The 21,769-nt window shown below is 35.8% G+C and overlaps 3 protein-coding genes across 7 annotated transcripts in view; 2 read left to right on the top strand and 1 right to left on the bottom strand.

Moving 5' to 3' along the window:
• Positions 1 to 21,769, bottom strand: part of LOC132913741 (synaptobrevin-1-like) — a 38,073-nt gene that overhangs the window by 1,059 nt on the left and 15,245 nt on the right. Inside the window, exon 1 of one of the 3 annotated variants that reach the window (XM_060972275.1) lies at positions 891 to 1,044. The exons of 1 other annotated variant lie outside the window; for it this stretch is intronic. The gene's annotated coding sequence lies outside the window, so the exon portion shown is untranslated. Of the gene's footprint in view, positions 1 to 148; positions 311 to 890; positions 1,045 to 21,769 lie in introns of those variants that run through there. One more of the 3 variants, XM_060972274.1, reaches the window with a different exon arrangement.
• Positions 1,664 to 20,959, top strand: LOC132913739 (neuronal synaptobrevin). 3 transcript variants are annotated; one of them, XM_060972271.1, is made up of 6 exons: positions 1,664 to 1,805; positions 6,780 to 6,997; positions 8,547 to 8,626; positions 8,711 to 8,762; positions 9,599 to 9,657; positions 17,435 to 17,626. In XM_060972271.1, coding segments are annotated over exons 1-5 (366 nt in total). In that variant the 5' UTR covers positions 1,664 to 1,803; the 3' UTR covers positions 9,613 to 9,657; positions 17,435 to 17,626. The 3 variants fall into 3 exon arrangements, with proteins under 3 accessions (XP_060828254.1, XP_060828253.1, XP_060828252.1); XM_060972270.1 differs by lacking the exon at positions 17,435 to 17,626 and adding an exon at positions 13,141 to 14,777; XM_060972269.1 differs by lacking the exon at positions 9,599 to 9,657 and having other exon boundaries at positions 17,435 to 20,959.
• Positions 20,799 to 21,644, top strand: LOC132913744 (large ribosomal subunit protein eL22-like). Its single transcript, XM_060972279.1, has 3 exons — positions 20,799 to 20,958; positions 21,161 to 21,282; positions 21,424 to 21,644. The coding sequence occupies exons 1-3, from the start codon at positions 20,941 to 20,943 to the stop codon at positions 21,569 to 21,571; spliced, it is 288 nt and encodes a 95-aa protein (XP_060828262.1). The 5' UTR covers positions 20,799 to 20,940; the 3' UTR covers positions 21,572 to 21,644.

Here is a 21,769-nt window from a genome sequence, read left to right on the forward strand (position 1 = left end):
ATAAGTGTAAAACTATCGCTGAAGTAATAATAATATAATACGATATACTAAAATACGTACGTCTGTTTACAGTTATGTGATATGATTTTATTAAAAATACTGATTTGTATTACATTTTAAAATAGGAGAGAAAGTAATGAAAACTTACTTTAAGATGAAAGGTTTATGGAAAATTTAATAGAGATGTAAATTGTTTAAAAACGATGACAGGTATCACCAAATTTTGCTTCGATGACGAATACACTTTACAACTGTACATGACATACAATAAAGATGGCGATGTCCATGACGTCACATTTATTATAAACACTCTTAGGAAATAAGCAACAAGAGACTAGATTCCTTTTGTAATCTAATTTTTAATTCACGAGTTATTACTACGAGATATGATCATTCGGTTCAGACATTTTCTACAACGTAGATTTTTAAAATTACAGTGACGCGAAGCTCAAATTCAAATCATGCTGGTGCTGCCATCTTAAAGCAATTATGTGTATCATACATGCATTTGAAAGTTTTGACATTTCTTTCTACTCTACTTTGTATTAGTCTGAAAGTTCATGATTTTATGATATATGCTTTAATTCTATTACAACAAATATTTCTATCTACTAATAGATGACATAAATCACGCAAGAAAACATATAATTTTCATTTTTGCAAATCAAAGTCTATAAAAAATAACTGCAAAGAATAAAATACATAATTATAAATGCATCTGTAATATTTAAATACAAATCACAGCGGACTGCTTATTTAGCTTCAAAATGAATCACAGATACTAGCAACTTGTATATATTAGAATGATTGAACAATGGTAAACTATCATTTCATCTTCCTATCGATACAATCTTCTCGAATCTCATAAAATATACGTCTCAAAAACTCACCAAACGAACGATCCATCTTGCGTTTTTCTCCGCGTACTTTCGACATTTTTGCGAAGCAGAATTCACGATGGCACCCTCGCATCGCGACAAAAATCGTAACGAGGACATAAATAAAACATCTTGCGGATGCTCGTGCGCGTATTCTCATCGCGTTACCAGGACCGTACGAACGTACCTCGCGGAAGCGTACTTCCATACGAAACAAAAATTTATCCAATTTCACGCAAAAATCGAATATTCAAACTTCTCAAACAAGGCCTCGCAATAAACCTTTGCATTTCTACCGTTCCACATATATGCACGTTTTATTCGATCACAAAATAACGGTAATAAGTATCTCAGTTGCGAAAGAAATAGATTGACAGTGCCGGTCGTTGGCCTATTTCCGCGACACAGGAGTCAGGGTTCTCGAAAGCCACGCTAACATCCCTGATTTGCATTCAGGGTGTGTTTGCGCATGAGGGTTGCAGCTGATTCGCGTTTATTGACTGGAAATGTCCGTACATGCGCGTTGCTTCCTATTCCAAGCCATGACTCGAACTTCCTTATTCGATACATCGATTCTCGTCTTCTAATCACCAACAGGAAAATTTTCTTTATATCAACGTTCCAGGCAATGTATCTCGTATATCGTCTAATTAGACGAAATTTTTTATCGATTCGATGATTAGCGGATAGGAAAAAAATTTATGAGAAGGTTAAAATTGGAAATATGGAGGGGACGATTCGAACTGTTCGAGGGTAGTCGAGATAACGGTGGAGCGACGGCGCGGCGGTGCCGCAGGAAATTTTATCAATACCGTGGCCGTGTAGTGGGTGACAGTCGCTCGTGAAAAGTACGCGGTCATCTGACGGGGTTGGCAAGTCAGCGGATAGCTCTAGTTCGGGAAACCAACAGCGATTGACGAACAACATGTGAGTAGAAATCTTCACGATTTCCAGGAAATTTGACCGATCGTGTGCTCGTCAAAAAGTGTATTGGCGTTCGAGCAAAGCCAACAAGGAACCCGTGTGTACTGGTGATTCCCTGCGAACGGGTCTATATCGAAGCGCCCCGCGAATCTATAACGCTTTCATAGACGGGGACGTGTAATTTCTAATCACGACAAATTGCCATCGGGACCTGCCGAATAAATCCCACGCGATAGAATCGATAGACTCTGCTGTATAGAAATGTAAATCTCTTGGTTCTTTACGATCTTCGTCGGTTTTCACGTTGATAAAAGACAAGAATGGACACGTTGAAAAATCCACGAATTTATCGGCGATGTAGATAAACGAGTGAATTTTTATTGATAAATTCCCTCCCTGTTTTCAAGGCAAACTCATTTCCATTACTCGGCTGTTGTACGAAAATTTATTTATTTTCTTGCAAGATATATGCATGGAAAATTGGAATGTTCAGTTAGTTGGAAATGGTAGTCGTTCTTTATATACGAGTGTCAAAATTAAATTTTGTCTACGTAAAGTTGAACCTAGGCAAATGTTTCTTTATAGAGTAGAAATTGTCATTGTGTGAAATTCGATTGTTATAAGACGGATTTTAAGACGCAATTTCCTAGACCAGTGTCGTCAATCGATTCCCCTGCACGGCCTGTTCGCAGCACACACCAGAATTTCCAATAAAGTGCAGCAGAGCTTAAAGCGGACCATAGGGGCGATTTCTTTTGAATAGTGGAATTGCGGTCATTGAATTCTGGAACTTGATCTCGTGCCTCTCGTCTTTACGATCGAAGTCTATAAGCTCGAGAGAGGGACAGAAACAGCTTATGACTTTACTGCCATCATCCTTATCTTCCATCATCTTTTTCACGATTCGCGATTTAGTTACATTTTTCTGTCAATTTCCACTTTGAAAATTATCTCTAAATAATCGTATGAAATTTAAGTTGTTATTGTTAGCTTTTTGATATTTTTCCTGATGATAATTTCGTAGCACCATGATACTTTGTAAACCGTTTCCTGACATCGATCGATACCACATATGTTTCGACTGGCAAAATCGCGAAATTTAATTAGAGACACAAACGTACTGGTGGCAATCAATCGTGAAACACAACGGACTGTACGCTCTATTCGTAGTTTCTATATTTAGATAATCAATGGCGAGCACATTTGCAGCAATGTTCTACGACTTTGACGAAACAGAAACGCCCGTTTTCCGGCGCGTATCAGGTGTCTGAATGAAAGTAGATTGTCTCAGACAAAGTCAGACGAGATGTAGAATATGGCTGGAACAACAGGTTTAGATGAAACGTTTCTTCTGAACAACAGATAATAAATTAACCTTATCATCTCTATTTCTATATGCATAATATATTCTTTATTTCCGCTCACCTTTAGGCTTCGCTGTTACTTTCAGTCGCAGACTTTACACAAAATACGAACTTACACATAAACGGAACACATATAAAATTGACCAGAATAATAATCATAGCTCATTTTTATCTATATTTCGTTAAGAAACAGACTACCATTTTGTTTATAGAAAATATTTCCATTCACTTCTTTGAAATACTTTTCTGTTGCTCTTTTTTGCTTTCTTTATGCACTCGTTAACATTAAGCTGTTTAGTCTTAAGCGTTTTATCTTAAAACTTTATCTCAAAGTATAGTACACTCGAGTGTTTCTAATTAATATTAACGAGGTCTACGCAGAATGGTACTTACACGTAGTTACAAGTTTGGTTTCTTACGAACTTTTAAATGAAGCTTCAAAGAATAAATGTTTAACATATAAATTGTACGCAGAGTTGCAGAAAAATAAGCTATCCTTTTGTGTAATCTCTGCTTTTCCAAAAAAGATAACACACGTCATAATATATCGCGTACGGGGTATTCAGTTATATTTCGTTGACGTCACTTGTTCTTCGATAATTCTAAAATTAGGATATCGATGTGAATATTAAAAAAAAAAAATAAAACCGGGAAGCTTTCGAGCAACGATGAAAGTTTCTTTTCGCGCAGCTTTTGTACAGGTTACTGCTCGGAAGTTTGTCAAACATTGATTTTGAATAGGACCGGATAAAGTATTTCGTGATTCATGAAGAGAACGTGCATCGGACGATTAAAATAATAATCACGATAACTATTTCGCAGCCGACTCGAAGATAATTCAATAATGACGATAACCGACGTACCTGCCTCGATCGATATATTAATCCGATTATATAAGCCGCTTGAACGCATAAAGGCTTTAAACCAGGTGAACGCTTCCCTTTTCTATCCCGTAACAAAAAAGCTTCTCTATTTCGACGTAAAAATTTTTCATGGGAAATAATTCGCATTCTTCATTATGGGACCTCGTTAATGCTTTTGTTTCTCTTATGTCGCATCCGCGTTAATTAGATCGCGAGTTGCTTTAATGATTGTGAATAAACATCGTATTCAGACTACAGCTCGCGAACACAAACTGATCCTTTGATGTACCGCTTCCTGAGTGAACGTTTGTTGTTCACTAATGAGTAGACTGTGAATGTCCGTGCAATTTCATATTTTTATAAACGCAACTAAAATAGAAATTTGTTTTACCTACTAAATATTACAACGAGTACTTTATTCTGAATCTTTTTATATATTTTTGCAATTTCAAATTATAAATACATAACAAACACGTAAGAGTCAGTTTACTGTCCGCAAAATCAGCGTTCATTGCTGCCAACGAACACGATTCAAGATTTATTCATGACTTGTGTGGACGTAGATTAATATCGAGTCTATTCTGAATTACATTTATCTATTCCTAGAGTGATACTCGACTGAATCGGTGAATCGATCGGCCGTTGCTACTCGGTCGTTCGATAGGCTACCAAAAATAAAATTCGCAACCTCTTCGACCGCTTTTTAATCTGCCATCGGTACTCGACATGTCCGGAAACCCTGATTCACCATCTCGAGCACGCGCTTCAAATCGGAACACACGTAGTTCGTATACGAAATGGTTATACGTATCGCCATTGAAAGTTTCGTTTCTTTAGTTGGCAAAACTCACTGATAACGAGAATGAATAAAATTTTCAATTGCGAAATATCTTTATCGGAATTTCCCTGATTGATAAAAATCAGAAATGAAGAAATGAATGAAATTTCCAATTATGAAAGATATTGCTTTAGAAGTAGTATCGTTTTTATGCGTGTGTATCGGATATCGTATATTGAAAGAGGAAGCTATTTGCGTAGGAGACTCCTTAATTAGTCTAGCTAATATAGAACAAAATGTAGATAGGATGTATGTACGTTCGGAAACAAATCATGAATGTAGGAATAAATCGTTATAATTGAAATCTAAATGTGGACAGTAATTCAACGAAACGCTGTGAAATTTTTCCACGATATTGAAGCATAAAGCCGACGAAACGCCAACGCGAACCTGTCATGATAATTAAACATCCTCGTTGTATTTGGAATGGTCTTACCCTGTCTGAAAGATCAATCCTTACGAAATACGTTTGGTCAAGTTAATAGAAATATCGTAAGAGTTCGTATTAGCTTTTCCTTTTCACGAGGTCATTATCCTTGCATTTTTAATAGAATGAAAGTAAAATACGTGAATCGTGTTAAATCAAATTTATTATCTTGCATAATGAGAGAAACGCAATGAGATCTTTTATAGAGTTAAGTATAGAATTCGTTTAGAATTCGAAGGGGAATTCTCGTATTTGCGTCTACATGTCTTGAGTCATTTTTTTCTTTAAAGAATATTTAATATACTGTATCGTGTTCTTAGAAAGCGATGATAACGAAACGAGATGATATCATAAGCAGACAATACGCACCTATACGTCGACGAACGTGCAGCTTTCACGAATGTGTCACGAACTTTGGCCTTTCGTATTTGCCACCGCCCTCGGTTCGATGGGAATATCGCAGTATCTACCATAATATAGAGAATCGAGTCGTAATATCTACGAACAGATTCTGAGAAACACTATAAACGTTGTATTCCTTAATTGGTCGAATCTTGAAGGCTTTTGACCCGTGAATGCAACACGTTTTAATTGATACAACGTATCCATAGCCAGATTTAAAAGAAATAAAATGTACAAGTGACGATATAAATTTGATATTGATCGATGAATTTCGAGCCGACCGAACCAAACGAAGAATAGACAGATCATTATGTTAACGTGAAAGAATATTTTATTACAAAGCCTTCTCGTCGACGATGTTTTCACGAGAAATCCAATGCACGAGTAGGTCACCATCTGATTCTTCTTGGAACAATGATGCAAATTTAATAACAAGCTGCGGCAAAAAAGGCAAACGAAGAATATAAAAGAAGTATCAGATTAGTTGTTTTTAAGATTGGATCCTCTTTTGACGAGCGCTTATCTCGCAAAGAACAGTCTAGACACTTTAAGATTTCTACTCGCCCTTAATCTTCCAACGCGTGCATTACTTCCTCTATCTGCCATTCAATTTCCTCCACCGGAGGTTTAACCCACCAGCGATAATGAGACTTTGAAATTTCTATTCATCGAGAATATTTGAAATATTTTTTCCTCGATACCTTCATCGAAGGAATTCGATCAGGCAAAGCTAGTAGGAAATTTTTGAATCGAATATATAAAATTTAATGGATACTTTGAACCGCGAATAGATAATAAACGTACGAACGTTATTTGGATAGTGAGAAAAGTAGGAGATGTGGAAAATTTATATGGCTACTTTAAATCGAAGAGTGATGCGATGAAAATTATCTGGATAGGGAGAGAAAAATGATAAATGGAGAAAATTTTATAGATATTTTAGATCGAATAGATAGCAGATGATGAAACGTTAAACGAGGGAAATTTATAGATATCTTAGATCGGATAAATAGTAAGAACAATGAAAATTATGTGACTAGTCAGAGAAACATGATAAACGGGGAACATTGGTGTTGATTGCAGGGCCACCGAAGGCGGTCTAGCACCTGATGCTGCTGCGGGTGCAGGTGCAGGTTCTGATGGAATCGTCGGAGGTCCCAGGACGCCTCAGCAGATCGCCTCGCAGAAACGACTGCAGGCGACGCAGGCGCAAGTAGATGAGGTCGTTGATATCATGAAAACGAATGTTGAAAAAGTGTTGGAACGTGATCAGAAGCTCTCTGAGCTCGATGATCGAGCAGGTAAGATCTGAACTTTATCTTTCCTTTATTTCTGCTTTATATTTCTAAGATATTTCCTGACAAACTTCCTGAAATGCTTCGAACTTATTTCTTAATAATACCAACATAATAATAAGGAGTGCAATAGAATTCCATGTACTGAAAGGAAATCTCAAGCTAATGCTTGATTGAATCTAATTCTTTGAAAAACTATTCTTATTACGTAACAAAAAGTTACAGACAGACTACAAATTTATATACAAATTTATTTCTATGAATACAATTAAAGAAATAAGATTTAAATAAAAAATCAGTTTACCTACTGAACATAGTAAGAGGCGCCTTACTTTGTGTCTATTACACGCGTTCTATGCATTCTTCTATCTGCAAATTAATAAATATATAAAAATCCGAAATCTAATTATAGAGAATCATTGAGTCTTATTACATAAAGTATTTATCCCCTGATAGGTTGACATAAATGGAGTTCCGCTTTAAAAAACAAACAGCAACTATGTGTTCGTATGAAATTTAAAAGTTTAAATATCGAGTGCTGACGAGTCATAAAAGAGAAAAACGAGGGACGGTAACTAAACGAAAGACACGTGATGTTCTCTGTGTCTGGTGTTTTGTACGTGCATCGTTGTGATATCCAACGAAAGTTTTTACAGGAAGAATGCCATAATGGTTAAATGGGGGGAAATGGAAATACACACAGCGCGATTACGAGCGCACAAAGCGGCGGATTAAGCCGAAGGACGAGTTGTTCGCTACGTTTGCTCCAAGGATATTCTCTCCATTCATTCTCGCACGGCATTAAAGTAGTTCGACCCTGCGCGTCTCTCTGCACGTTGATATCGATTACTGTGACGCTCTGGAATCGATGGCATGTTACGGGACTGACCATCCTCGATCATTCTCCCTGCATTCGGTTTGATCGTTATCCGGATTTTTCACCGGTCTCGTGTATCTAACTTTTCAAACAATTCGAACATATTAGGAAATCGAAGAATTACTTAGAAATTCGTTGGACGTTTTAAATATTTTCTTAATTCTTTCAAGGAAAATATTTAGTGTAACGGAAGACTTCATATTTTTAAACTCTACACTTTAAAGTATTTTATATTAAGAAAACGTATTTTTAAATCCTATGTTATAGAAAAAGATAAGAATAGAACTTTTTATAATACAGTTAATTGAATTCACAAGTAAATTATACCCTCGTTACCATATTTTGCATAACGTATCGAGCAATTTTTTGAACTGATTTAGAAGCCGATTGAGAACTCATTGAAAAGGCAAGCAGAGTAATCACATGAGACGTTAGAACAAAGTATCGTAAGATGAAATCATATTTCCGACAATGGCGCGACCTCCCTCATTTTAGTCATTTTTAATAATAATTAATAAAAGTTTCACGTCGTAGTATTTCAAGCCCGAACAACTTCGTCCCAACGCCGTTTACAAGATTCTACGGACTCTTAAAATTGAATGCCCCAGAAATAGCCAAAACTTCTTGAAAGTTCATGAAACGTGTAATTCTGTTCTAAAAAAATGTGTCCTTTTTTAGACGCGCTTCAGCAAGGAGCGTCACAATTTGAACAACAAGCAGGAAAACTGAAGAGGAAGTTTTGGCTACAAAATTTGAAGGTAATAGATCCTTCTATCTAATGATCTTATCGAAATATTCGTTGAATTCAATTCTTTACTCCTGTCCTGCTTTCCTGCTTGTAGATGATGATCATCATGGGCGTCATCGCACTAATCATATTGGCCATCATAGTTGGTAAGTAATTAGATTCATAGATGCACTTATTAAAGCTAATGACACTGCCATTGTAACTGTCTGAATGTTCTGTGTCATACGATCGATGTATCTCGCCAAGATTTAAAACGACCGGGTCGGCGATAATTAAAAATGATACTCGATCATCTAGAATATTATTAATACCTTTAATATCAGAATATTAGAATATCACTAGTATATTATCGTATTATACTATATTACTACACTGGCAGAATTTCCCTGATATCATAAACGATACAAATCTCACTAAATTTAAGAATTTAATAATAATCGAAAAAAGAACCGAATCGGTCGTTTCGGGCTAATGTCTTTGCGTCTACATTTTCGTGTTGAAAAGAGGTCTCCGTCACCGAGATCATATTGTGCACGACGCAAAGGGACGATGATATCCTTTGACCGAAGTGTCACCAATAAACTTGCACGGTTGATCGGGGAATTCCTTCAAGCATCCCTTAGGAATTCCTTGAGCTGATAAAATCTTGTCGACAGAAGTGTCACCGTGCTTCGCTTATATCGTAACTTATCGATCATTGTTTCTGGTAAATTGAAAGAGACCGAAGAAAATTATTATGACGGTATTAAGACAGAACTAAATAGACTCCTATTTAAACGATATATCAATTAGTCCTCGCGATTGATCGAACAGTCTCGTTCGACGTGATCGCCATTATTGAAATGATTTTATTCCTCTCTTTCGAGGGGATGATCCCTCGAATTCGCGGAAGGAAACTGTTCGTAGAAGATCGAGAAGGATCACGCGCTAATATGCTACTAATCTAACGTGTGAATTCTATGTGTTTTTCTTTTTCATCTAGCGAACTTCATGTAGACGCGCTGGTTGGTGGAAAAGATTTGTGTGTGAGTGGGTCTGAAGGTAGACAGCAACAAAACTGCGACATTGCGTATTATTGTTATATCTCTGTCTCTCTCTGTCTCTCTATCTCTCTTTCTCTGTTTATCTGTTTCTATTTTTTCCTATTTTTATCCTTATCTGTTCACGTAGGACGTGTGTACGAAATACCTGTATACGGATATGTATATGTCCGTCCTCGTTGTTCTATCTCACCCAAAAGCCATATCCCGTATCCTTAAGTTTCTTCAATTTTCAACATGCGTACATATGTTCTCCTGCGAATGTTCGCAATTTCATAAGAATCTTTCTTTTTGGAACCTTAACAGCGGGAATTACAGCGATACGATATCTGCTGATATTATCGTTTCAGTAGCAAAATTTTCACTCTGAGTAAAGTCACTAAACTGCCTGTATTTGTGCATTAATCTATAATTTTATGAAAACAATTAAAAATATAAATTTTACCTATTAAATATTATAACAAGTACTTTGGATATTTTATATATTTTTGCATATGGCTGTTTTAGCTTCTTCAACCGTATGACATTATGCGCGTTCTATTTATTTCTCCATCATTAAATTTCATAAACCATAAATGCTAAAAAAATCACGTTAACGACGTCGTTAAGCGATCCAACAAAAGACATGGCGAGAGATGCTTATGAAATTGACGCTTAATCATCGGTGTTATATACATATTGTCTGCCTGTAATAGGTACTTGCTGGTGTATCTGTCACTATCTGTATTTCCCCTAAGAACCGCCACCGTCCTTCGAGGCTCGTTGTATATTCATGAACCACTGATTTTGCTGTGCTCTGCTCCAATTAAGGATCACAAATCACGCACGTTCGCTACCGTCAGAAATGAGAAGGAAACCGAGGAACAGTGTTTCATGAATTCTCGACGAGAATCTCTAATCGTCAACCAATCCTGATGTGTCTCCTCCAATGCAATACGATCCAGAGCAGCGATGCCACAAACACGAACGTTGGAGGCTTTGAGATAGAATTTAAGTGACGAGAATAATCGATGTTAAAGTTTTTGGTCAAACAAAGAAACTTCCAAAGTATCTGGAAAGTTAAGTAACATGTTGTAAGTACGTGTCTTTTATCGATGCATTTAAACTCTATAGTATACGTTGCCACTAGATCAAAGCCTCCGCGGTTTCGTTTCTATGACTCTGTCGCTACAGGGCCTCGTGTTATTGAAAAAAAAAAAAAAAAAAAGAAAAAAAGGAAGTTAAGAGAGAGTAAAAACTTAAAAGGTGTTGTTAACGGGGTCAAGGCGTATTTTCGAAGAGGAACGCGGTGATTTTTTGAATTTTTTCAAGGCGTTCCACAGCAAGACAATCAGCTTGAAACGCGAGCAGAAAAATGTTTTGAAAGCTACGCAACCATTCACCCAGACCTGTGCCTCGTAATTACTGTTATGTGTCTGTCTGTACATTTTGGTGGCATTATCCCCTGTCTTTCTTCCGAAGTTAGTCCCAGCCAGTGATTTTCAATTTTTTGGTGGTCGAGTAAAAAACGAGATACACATGCAAACGAACAGAAGTGCGACGAGACTCGTGTAGCCATGTAGTCGCGTGGAAAAAAGAGCAGGGAAAACGAAAATTAAACGATAATGTGCGTGTCGCGTGCAGTGAACGGAGATAAAAACGAACGATAATCCTTGAATACCACCGAGAAATGAAAACACACGAAAGGACAACACCACAACGACAAATTGACAACATTGACAATTAACAACAACAACAACAACAAGTACTATATATATATTGCTCCTATGAACAACAAATAAGAACAACATCAACAACAACAGTAACAACAAAATCGAAAGAGACTTCTATAAAAGCTTTTATTTCACTCCCTCTCTTCTCTTCGGTACGGTAAGCTACAAATTTTACTGATGCACTTTATCGATACCAATTCTCTTTTTCAATATCTTTCTCTTCTTCTTCTTCTACTTCGACATCGTACGAGGAGACAAGAATTTTTCTCTTCGAATATTTTCCTACGCGCAGAAGTGAAAATATCTCTCAATTTCATAATCTGTATCTTTCCTTTTTCTTTCTTTTCAAGATAGAAATAAAGAATATTCGATAGATCACCGTAAATAGAATCTTTTTAAAAATTCGATCAATTTCTGCGCGCAGCTTATAAATCCAAACATTTTGCATATTCGATTCAGCATGAGATTCTATAATACTTTATTTATTTATTTATTTGGTCACGTATCGATCCTGTTTATTTTCACGAACTCTAACACCGTTCCGGTATATACATTTACATAACAATATATATGATAATTATATGAATGTAAAAATATCTCGAATGCGAATATTTCTTTCAACGAAACGAAATATTTCTGGGACGATCTTCATGCTGTTTGCATGTTTCTCGATGCTTGTAAACGATTATGGGGCATGCGTTTTTTATGTTTTACCTTCAATAGAGACATAGTTTTTCGTCCGATCGAGAAAGGTAGAGATGCATGACTTCCTCTGGTTATCGACTATATTATGTGCTACATTACGAGGAGAAAAAGTTCGATGGAACGCTTTTATCGGAGCTTCCAACAAATTACAATGATCGTTATAACGAGAAACATTTTCACGAGGAAAAAAAAACGTGGAACGATATCAAACGATATCAAAATAAAAGTCACAACGATAACGTGCAGGAAGAAAAATGCGATAATGGTGTTCGGTCTTTACATCGAACGATCAATGTATAGACACGAATTTCCAAGCAATACTGGATGTTAAATGTGATCGTAAATTGCATGCGATTTGCTTATGAAATATTATATTATATAAATTTATATTTCTATGTCTGAATATGCATTTAAGGAGTAGGCTATTAGATGTGTATATCATCGTGGACAAAGGTGTTAATTTCATATTACAATAGAACGAAAATAACTACTGATTTCTTGCGCCTTTGCGCGATTAGATCGTCCGATTAAAAGCGTCTCTACCTACTTACGTCGCGCCGTATTATTTCGAAAGAAACAGTTCGCCATTAATTAGTACGCTATTAATTGTTTGCTTGGAGTTAGTTGTTTTTCTGGCATGTTATAGCCACTAGAGCTCCCTACTTTCTTTAGAATAAATGTGCCACTCAGAAACCAAACTGATCAACTGATAATTTAAAAAAAATTATCTACTTTTGCATAGAATATACCAGAGTAACGTTTAATTTTCTAAAATTCAATCGATTAATCCTCGATGAAGTTGATTACTTTGGCTTGTGTGTGACTCAGGTTTCATTTATTTCTTCCATTTTGTCCGATCTTTATCGAAAAAAGGCTATCTTTGTCCATGATGGTCGTAGACTGGCATTCTGCATGCGAAGAATACCAAAAAATAAAAAGAAAAAACTAAAAGATCGAAACGAAACCAAGCGATGTGAAACGTCCGGCAAGATGAAAGATGTTGCAAAACAAAGCGGTCGCTTGGAAACGGACAAGGAAAAAAAACAATCGCCTGTTGTTCTTTTCAGCGAGCGCCATCGGCGGCAGCGGCTCGCAAAACTGTACACGTGAGTAAAATTAAGGCTACAACAACTACAGCAAAAAAGAACAAAACAAAAGCAACCAACAGCGAAACGAAGGCGAGTGAACAAACGGCGGGAAATTTGAACGTGTGAGACGAGTTTGAAACTGCGTTACAATAAAAGAAAAAAAGGATGGAAAAGGATACACACAATCGATGAGCAACAAGTAACAGCAACAATAACAAAGCAACAATAAGGAAGCATTGTACGATAAAATCGAAGTAACCTAAAGAAATGGAGGAACAGTGATAATAACGGGTCATCGATGAGAGTATCGATTATTGATAGAGGTTCTTCGATCTTCCAAGTTCGGCAAAACTCAAAAAATAAAATCAGAAAAAAAGAAAGAAGCGAAGAATAAATTGAAATGTAAAGGATATGTTATATCGAGGAAGAGAAGATCGAAGAAAAAGAGATCATAACGATTGCGGTTCCGTTTGCAATTCCGCCATCATGTTCGAGATCCAAAACGATGCTTTCGATTCGAACACGACAGTGGACTCGATCAAATTCATTTTGTCAACGTTTCACAAATGGACGAAGGCCGGCCGCGAAAAGAGGAAATGCACGATAAAAAGAGCGAATGGTTTACAATTAGAAACTTTCGTCGATCGTTCGTCTAGGCATTGTAACCGTTACATTGATCGATAGCAAAACGGAAATACAGTGATCGTACGGAATAGAGAAGAAGAAGATGTAATAACTGATTTAATAATTGATCGATTCTTGCCTTCCTTCGTCCATCCTTGTGAGCTAATCCGCGCTAAATAAATGAATAAAAGAGAGAAAATAATTAATGGCCAGTGTGTACAAAGAGAAGAAGGAAGTTAGAGAGAAGATGAGGAATTATCGCGATACAGGGTGTCCGTAAAAACTAGCAGGATCTTTTCGACGAAGGCAGCGTGTCGTAGGGAATTTTCATTGTGTCCCCCTTCCTTCCGTAAAGAAGTGCCGAATATAAATAAATAAATGTGTGTATAAATGTATATCGACGTTTACTTTATAAATAAAATATGTCTGGCGAGTTACGAGGAAGAGCGTACGATCCAAGAGAGAAATCGAGAGAACGCGGATCTTCCATCGTTCCAAACCATTTTGTGATTCTGCTTCGAGACTCGGGCTTGTACAACGATAGAACGAAATCAACCGTTGTTCGAAGATCTTTGTCCATCCCTTCCAGTCCTTACAATCATGTAATCTTTACTGCTAAACGCTTCTCATTGTCGAGATCTCGCTGCGTTTCCTTTCCGATCGTTTCATTCGTTTTTAAACGATGTTTCATGATAAAATGTATGAATTAGGATTAAGCACAAGGGAAAATGACGAATATCGGTAAGACTTTTACGCTTCTGAATATCAATTAAAAGTGGAAAGATCGGCCATAGCACGCGTGGATCGTACGCTCTGCTTGTAACATATATGTACATCATGTATTGTAAATAATATCATTTCTCCTTCATGTTCGTTCGATTATGACCAACTGCTAATAATTAAATAAACGACTCGAAAAAAAAAAGAAGAAAGAAAGATATATGATACCACGGTGAGAAACTATGCAAGATAGTGAGCGTGAGAGCGAGAGAGTAACAAACAGAGCGAAAGGGAGATCGAGAGAAAGAAAGAGAGTCACGCGCATCCTTTTTCTTTCGCGTCCATTATCTTTCCATTGAATCGGAGAATTAAATAAGTAGAAGAAGCCTGCCTTCGTCGAAGATGGCAACGAAATGTTTTCGAGCAACCTGTGCGACGAAACGAGAAGGCGGACAAAATTAAAGAACAAAAATAAAGAGCGGAAAAGAAATAAAAAAGGAAATAAATACAAGAAAATATGAAATAAAATAATGCTATGAGCGAGAAAAGAGAGAGACGCATCGACTTGCTCGAGGCACCTATGTAGGTTCGTTTTAAGGCTTGAAGAATTATCTTCAAATGTTATGTATACATGTTAATAATAATAATAATAATAATAATAATAATAATAATAACAATAACAATAATAATAATAATAAATAATAATAAATACTAATAATAATACTAATAATAATAATAACGATAATAATAATTATGATAATAACAACAATAACAATAATAATAGTGCAGGATAATATTTAACAAGATAAAAACCGTGCAATGTGACCACCGTGGAATCCATTGGCCATTTCGACAAACAAAACGAAAAAGATACAGGTATGGAGTGTCGTCGATGATCTAAGACAATGTTACGAAGTCTACTCTATGCACAGAAAGTTGAAAAAGTTTAAGCTGTTGTTACAGAAGACGTTTATATTATATTGCAGCACACTTATGCACTTCATTCGTAGAATTTCTACTTGACTGCTTACGTACTTACGTGCTTAGCGTATGACTACTTACAACGTACAAAAGTGCATTTCTAGAATCATTTAAAATACTTGTAACAAGTTTGAATTTATACCCTTTTTCAACTTGAAACCGCTACACTCGTGGACTACAAGCTTTCGACATTTTTAGAGAAACATTTTTGTGTATAGAGATGATTTTGACTGAAATGTGTCATCGTTCTTCGTCGGCACTTCGTACAAGGTTCCACAGAGGAAACGATATCCTCAAAGTTTCTCATCAGCCAACCACTATATACGAAAGAAAGAATCCAATGAAAGGAAGCGCATTCAACGGCATGACTTCTCAGGCAGCTCGAGGAAGTCGTCGATGGTTTCCTTTTCATTTAACTCGTTTACTCCAATACATTTACTCGTTTGTGTTCATCCGTGTTCATCCATCGAACGAACGAATCACTCCAATTTTGGCATTTAGAATCCATCGAGTCCCTTCCTCCGCGTATATCCGTTTTACTTCTAAAAAAATTCATTCATTTGGAGAAAAAGAAAATGAAATGATCGAATAATCAACTACGAAATCGGACTTCTTCCAAATTCTGTCCTCTGTCAGTGGAAGCAATTGTTTCTTTTCCTTCTTTCTGACAAGATTCTAATGATTCGTTGAAACTACGCGAAGAAGGGGACCAGAAGTTGTTAAACGCAGAATAGCAAGCATTATCGATCGTTGGGGGAGAAGGAGTTTCAGATAGGATTCTTATTCGAATCCGAAATCATAGCGTTTAAATATGGTTAGATTGTGTTTAAAAAAGGAAAAAAAAAGAAAGAAAGAAATATAAAACGCATAACTGTACATCATGCGATACCTTGACCGTGTGCGTGTTAATTATTAACGACGATTATGATCATGATTATGTTGCTTTCAACATTGTACAGTATCGAATAAAAATTACAGTGCGTGGTCAGAAAAAAACAGACAGCTGTAGAGAGCAAACGGAAAGAAAAAGAAGTGGAAACTTTCTATGCGACTCTGTTTTGGGTACGATCGTGTTAGGAATGCCTTTTTATCAATTTCTATTTTCCTTTGCTTTCACGTTCGACGAAATTCCACCTCGAAGACACTGTTCTTCTAATAACGAGAAATACGAGGTTCTGAATTTCGATCACGGTCGTGGCCAGAAAAAGTCGACGTTAATCGATTGAAGTTGTCAACCTAGAAAAATATCTCACCGTTAACCACGGAGAAAAGGAACCATTTAGAATCTAATACCTATTTAACTCCAATAGGAGGTAAGAACTCTGAATATACTTTCCTTATTCATTTTCTTTTCTATTCTCGTATACTTCTTTTTACCAAAAACAATTGTCATCTAACCAATTTAATGTGTTTCAGTTGTAAATGTATATTGGTGTTCCGAGAAAATCGCGTTTATCATTGTGATTCAAGCGATCTACAAAATTACAAATCGCAATTAAGATCAATCAACATACATTTATTACATTCATCAATCGCCAATAAACAGACAGATACATAACCCCCTTCCTCCTAAATTTCCATACAATTATTCGAATATAAGTAGACATCATTGCCATCTAATATCTTATTAAATTTCCCTTATTGAAGGTTCTAAAGCAAAATGCTTCTTGGCCTAACTTTAAAAACCGAAGCGAGAAGCTTCTCACATCGTATCCTCTTAATCTAACAATAAGAAAGACCAAAGTAAAAAATACTCGTCACATTAAATTTCCTACTTGCGCTCGTCTTTTTACTAATTTCGTTTTTCCCTAATCTTTAAAAAGATATACAAAATCGATATATAGATCGAAAAATAACGTCCTTCCATCTCTCTACTAATTTTTCAATTTCTGTTTATTCGATGGTAACGTATTGATCGGAAATAATTCGTGCGATTCCGTTTTTGCAGCGAAATTCATGCCAGAATCGACACCACCGCCTCCAGCCTTTGCCTACCCACCACCAAATCAGATTCCGGGCCAAGTTGTCGCCGCTGGCGGACCAGCCGCTGCACCAGGAGGTGTAGCCGGCGGAGCAGGCGGTGCAAGCGGATCACAAACCGCTGGTGCAGCGTTAGTTGGCAACTTGAACGGCATTCACAGCGTGATGTAAAAAAGAGATAGAAAAATATACACTTCTCCGTACCGTACCGTATCGCAATAAGAATTTTCCGAGTTAATCTTAAGCGGGCAACGTGAAATCTATTGGCTTGAGAAACCAAGTGAAAGGGCATTTTAAAAAGAAACAGAACATAAAGAGAAGAGAAGAGAAAAGAAAGGAAGTTCCAATCGAGAAACCCGACCGTTAAACGCGTGACCACGTTGAACCGTATCCAAAATTCAGATCCCACAATCAGCACAGGTTTCTTTTCGACCTCTTCAACGAGATAGAAGAAGAATCGAATCTTCACAAGAGTCGGTGAAATAAACGTTTGATCGAGGAACGAACAGCTAACGCGTTAACTGCCGCGATGCAATCCACGAACATGAACAAAACCAATACAATAACCGATTTGCTAAAGGTGTTCTCTGTTTCGATCAAGCAAGCGCCGCCATTTATCCTTTTTGTCGTATTTATCGATCGCAGTGCGTACCAACCAATCCAACCGTAAAGCCCGTAAAACAATCACAAGATAGAGACGCGTGGCGCATACTATTAGTTCCTTTGTGCAGTTAATGTGTTAAAAAGTACGCTGCTGAAGAATGAAAAATAAAATCGCGAGTTCCATAATAGCTTATAGGTACAGTCTCCGTCTGTTACTATACACTTCCTGCTCGGTGGTGAGCACTTAGAAAGCCGTTAGGGAAGTTGATCGACCCTCCAGAACGTTTATTTCGTGAAGAAAAGATAGCAATCTGTCTAGGTATAGATTTTTCTGTATATCGTCGTCGACCTCGACAAACTGGAAGATTTAACTCGATTCGCGTAATGGTAATCCTAGCCGAAGAGTTAGTAAGAGGGGAAACGAATGAACAAAATACGGGGGAGGACAATGTTCACGTGTCAGTGGACGAACATGTGTATCTACGTATATACGTGTATATGTACATAAATTATTACGAATTATCGATGTAAGATTGAACTATACATATATATGTGTGTATATATATATATGTATATATATATATACATATAAGTAATGTGACTTATAAATACGTAGTAGGTATTACGACGAAAAATGAATGACAAGGAAGAAACCGACAGAGAAGCAGAGAGAAAGTGAGAGAGACTGTTAGCCTGACATTTTATTATTCTTTACTTGGCTCTGTTCATAAATGAAGATTAGCAATTTTGTTGTTCTGAATGGAAATTAATAAGTGCATTAAGAAGGATAGTTTCCACGTTGATTAGTTTGAACGATTCTTCTTTGTGGATCCTGTTTTCACGGATTCGGGTAATTTATCTTTAGTCCCTATTTACAATCAATTCTTTAATAACCCGAGACTTCATTGTCTTATGATTTTTAGACTTTTTCTCTGTGTAATACCTATATTGAGTACGCTACCTTTCATGAGTCGACGCGCGACTGGAAAATGGAACGAAAATGATTGAAAGAAAATTTGGCCCATAAATGTCCCCTTTTTCGAAATGATCCATACTTCGTTATAAGTCGTATTAATGAAGATATTTGCCGATTTTTTAAAGATGACTAATCGAATTATCAACAATTGCTTGTAATTCATATTATAGTTATATAATTTATTATATCAGAAACGATAGGCTACCGTCGAAAGAGGGAGCATTTGTGGATAGGGATTTGATAAAGATTTTCTATTATTTTTATGTGTGAAATCGCACCTAAGGGAATGCTCACTCTGTTTAACGACAACCAGTATGATATCTGAATCCTCTTAATTATAGTATTCAATGGTACAGTTTTTTTTTTTTTTTTTCTTTACGAAATGGAAATAAAGAAATGTTTCGATGATTAAAAATCGATATCGCGATAGAGATTTCTTTTCTCAAACTAATTGGCAACTTCTTGATATTCTTCTCTTTATTGGCCTAGTCTGATTAATGTTTCATCCAGTTTATTTATTAAATCTTATCATAAAATATCGTTCAATTTCCATAACTGATTAAGAAAATTTTAGGAAACACGATGATTGATTCTCTCCTTAAACTATGCGACTACGCTTGTATGTGTATCTATGTATGTGCATACACCGTATGTACCGTAACTAGATGTTCCAGAAGAAACGTAATCTTTGTATGTAAGAGATGGTATGGAAGAAATATCTCTTTAAAAACGCTAAAATGCAAAGAATTTGTAAGGGTTGCAATCAATGTTTATCGAAAAGAAACCGTTAGAAGTAAGATCATTCATTTTGCTACACTGTTGAAATATGAACAAGATTTCGAGGTTTAACAATCGTAAAACGTTTCCCCCTGAATTAAATGTAAAAATCGATCTCTCGAAGCATACTTTCCTTGCTCAGGATGCAATTAAATAACCAATCCATTTATCCCTCGATGACCCTCCCTTTATCTCCGAGATGCTTATTACTATGTCCACGAATCGAAGAACAATAGAGAAACGATTATTTAAGATGTTTGTAAGTATGAAGAAAATAATTATACGTATTACTATGTAAGAAGGCTTTATCACATAGGCAGTTTAATGTATTATTACGAGGTATAGAGATACGATTAATATTCGCGATAATTGATTCAGTTGAGCGTCATTCGATTTACTGATCGAGGAATCTATGTTCATCTAGTTTTAGATGTTACTGTATATTAGTCTTAAATAAACACAATTATGGAAAAGATAAAAATATCTGTTTGTAAATGTTTTATTATATTCATCCTACAAATGTATTTTATTGCTGTTGGGCTCATCAAATACTGTAATCCAGAGATAAACAACACAATCGAATAAAAAATATTAAAGACAATTTTTTTTTATAACATTTATCTAACCTCGAGGTTCCATTTAGAATTGCTACGTTCATGGCAGTAATGAAATGACCGTAGCGCTGCCTAGCGGTAGACTCTTTCATTTGTCGACTAGTTCTAAACATGGCACCCGTAAGTTTCCTCTTCTCAAAAAATATAACAATAATTCGAAAACATTTGAAAATTTGCTGAAACTTCGTAGAATATATAAAATAGTGTGCTGTGATCTTTCATCATGATACAATTTTATTTATATTTTCGAAAAGATTACGAAGATATCGTTGGATATTGTAAACTTCCAACATAGACGTCTATCAGAGGCTAGCACATGTATCCACAAGCGTAATTTTTTAATTAAAAGAATTTTAAAATGAGGAATTGTATATTTTTCAGCCAACGACAAAGAAGTCTAAGGGACCGACCATAAAAAAACAAGCCCTTCGGGGTAAGGGTCAAAAGAAAAAGGTATCCCTTAAATTCACTATTGATTGTACACATCCAGCAGAAGACAACATTATGGATGTAGCCAATTTTGTGAGTTTTCCTTAATTTTGTTCTCTATTTTTCACATTTTAATTCTGCCCTAAAATTCTTGGTATTTTTTTAATTCCAATCTCTATGTAAATTTTAATTATTCGGTGTGATCTTAATCTTATATTAACTTCACATTATCAAAGATGATAGGAATATTAAAATTGATAATGTTAAGTGTAAGTAATGTTTTTCTTTTTTATAGGAAAAATATTTGCATGAAAGAATTAAGGTTGCAGGAAAGACAAACAATTTTAGTAACAGTGTAACCTTGGAAAGGGATAAAATGAAACTGTCTGTTAATAGTGACATCGACTTCTCAAAGCGGTGAGTATTGTCCAGTATTTAAGAACAATACTTGTAATTTAAGAAACCAACTTTTTATTAACATTAATGATTTGTTGGTTTTTCGTTATATTTTTACAAGATAACTGATATTTGCACTAATTTAATAACATGTCCATATAGATACCTTAAATATTTGACAAAAAAATATTTGAAAAAGAATAAACTGCGTGATTGGTTACGTGTTGTGTCAAAAGATAAAGAAACCTACGAGTTAAGGTACTTCCAAATTAACAGCCAAGAGGATGACGACGAAGAAGATGCAGAATAAAGTTTACTTTAATTCTATATACAATTACAGAATTATCTGTACATATTTCTACAAATAAATAAAACAGAAAGTTTGTATTGCATTTTTTAAAAAACAAAATCGTACCATTCCTCAATTTCTCCGAAATTAATTTAATTTGATTTTATGAGCGCATTGAAAATCAATGTATTGTTTGAAATGACACTGTAATAAATGCGA

The sequence above is a fragment of the Bombus pascuorum genome, chromosome 13 (assembly GCF_905332965.1).
Source record: "Bombus pascuorum chromosome 13, iyBomPasc1.1, whole genome shotgun sequence".
Lineage (NCBI taxonomy): Eukaryota > Metazoa > Arthropoda > Insecta > Hymenoptera > Apidae > Bombus > Bombus pascuorum.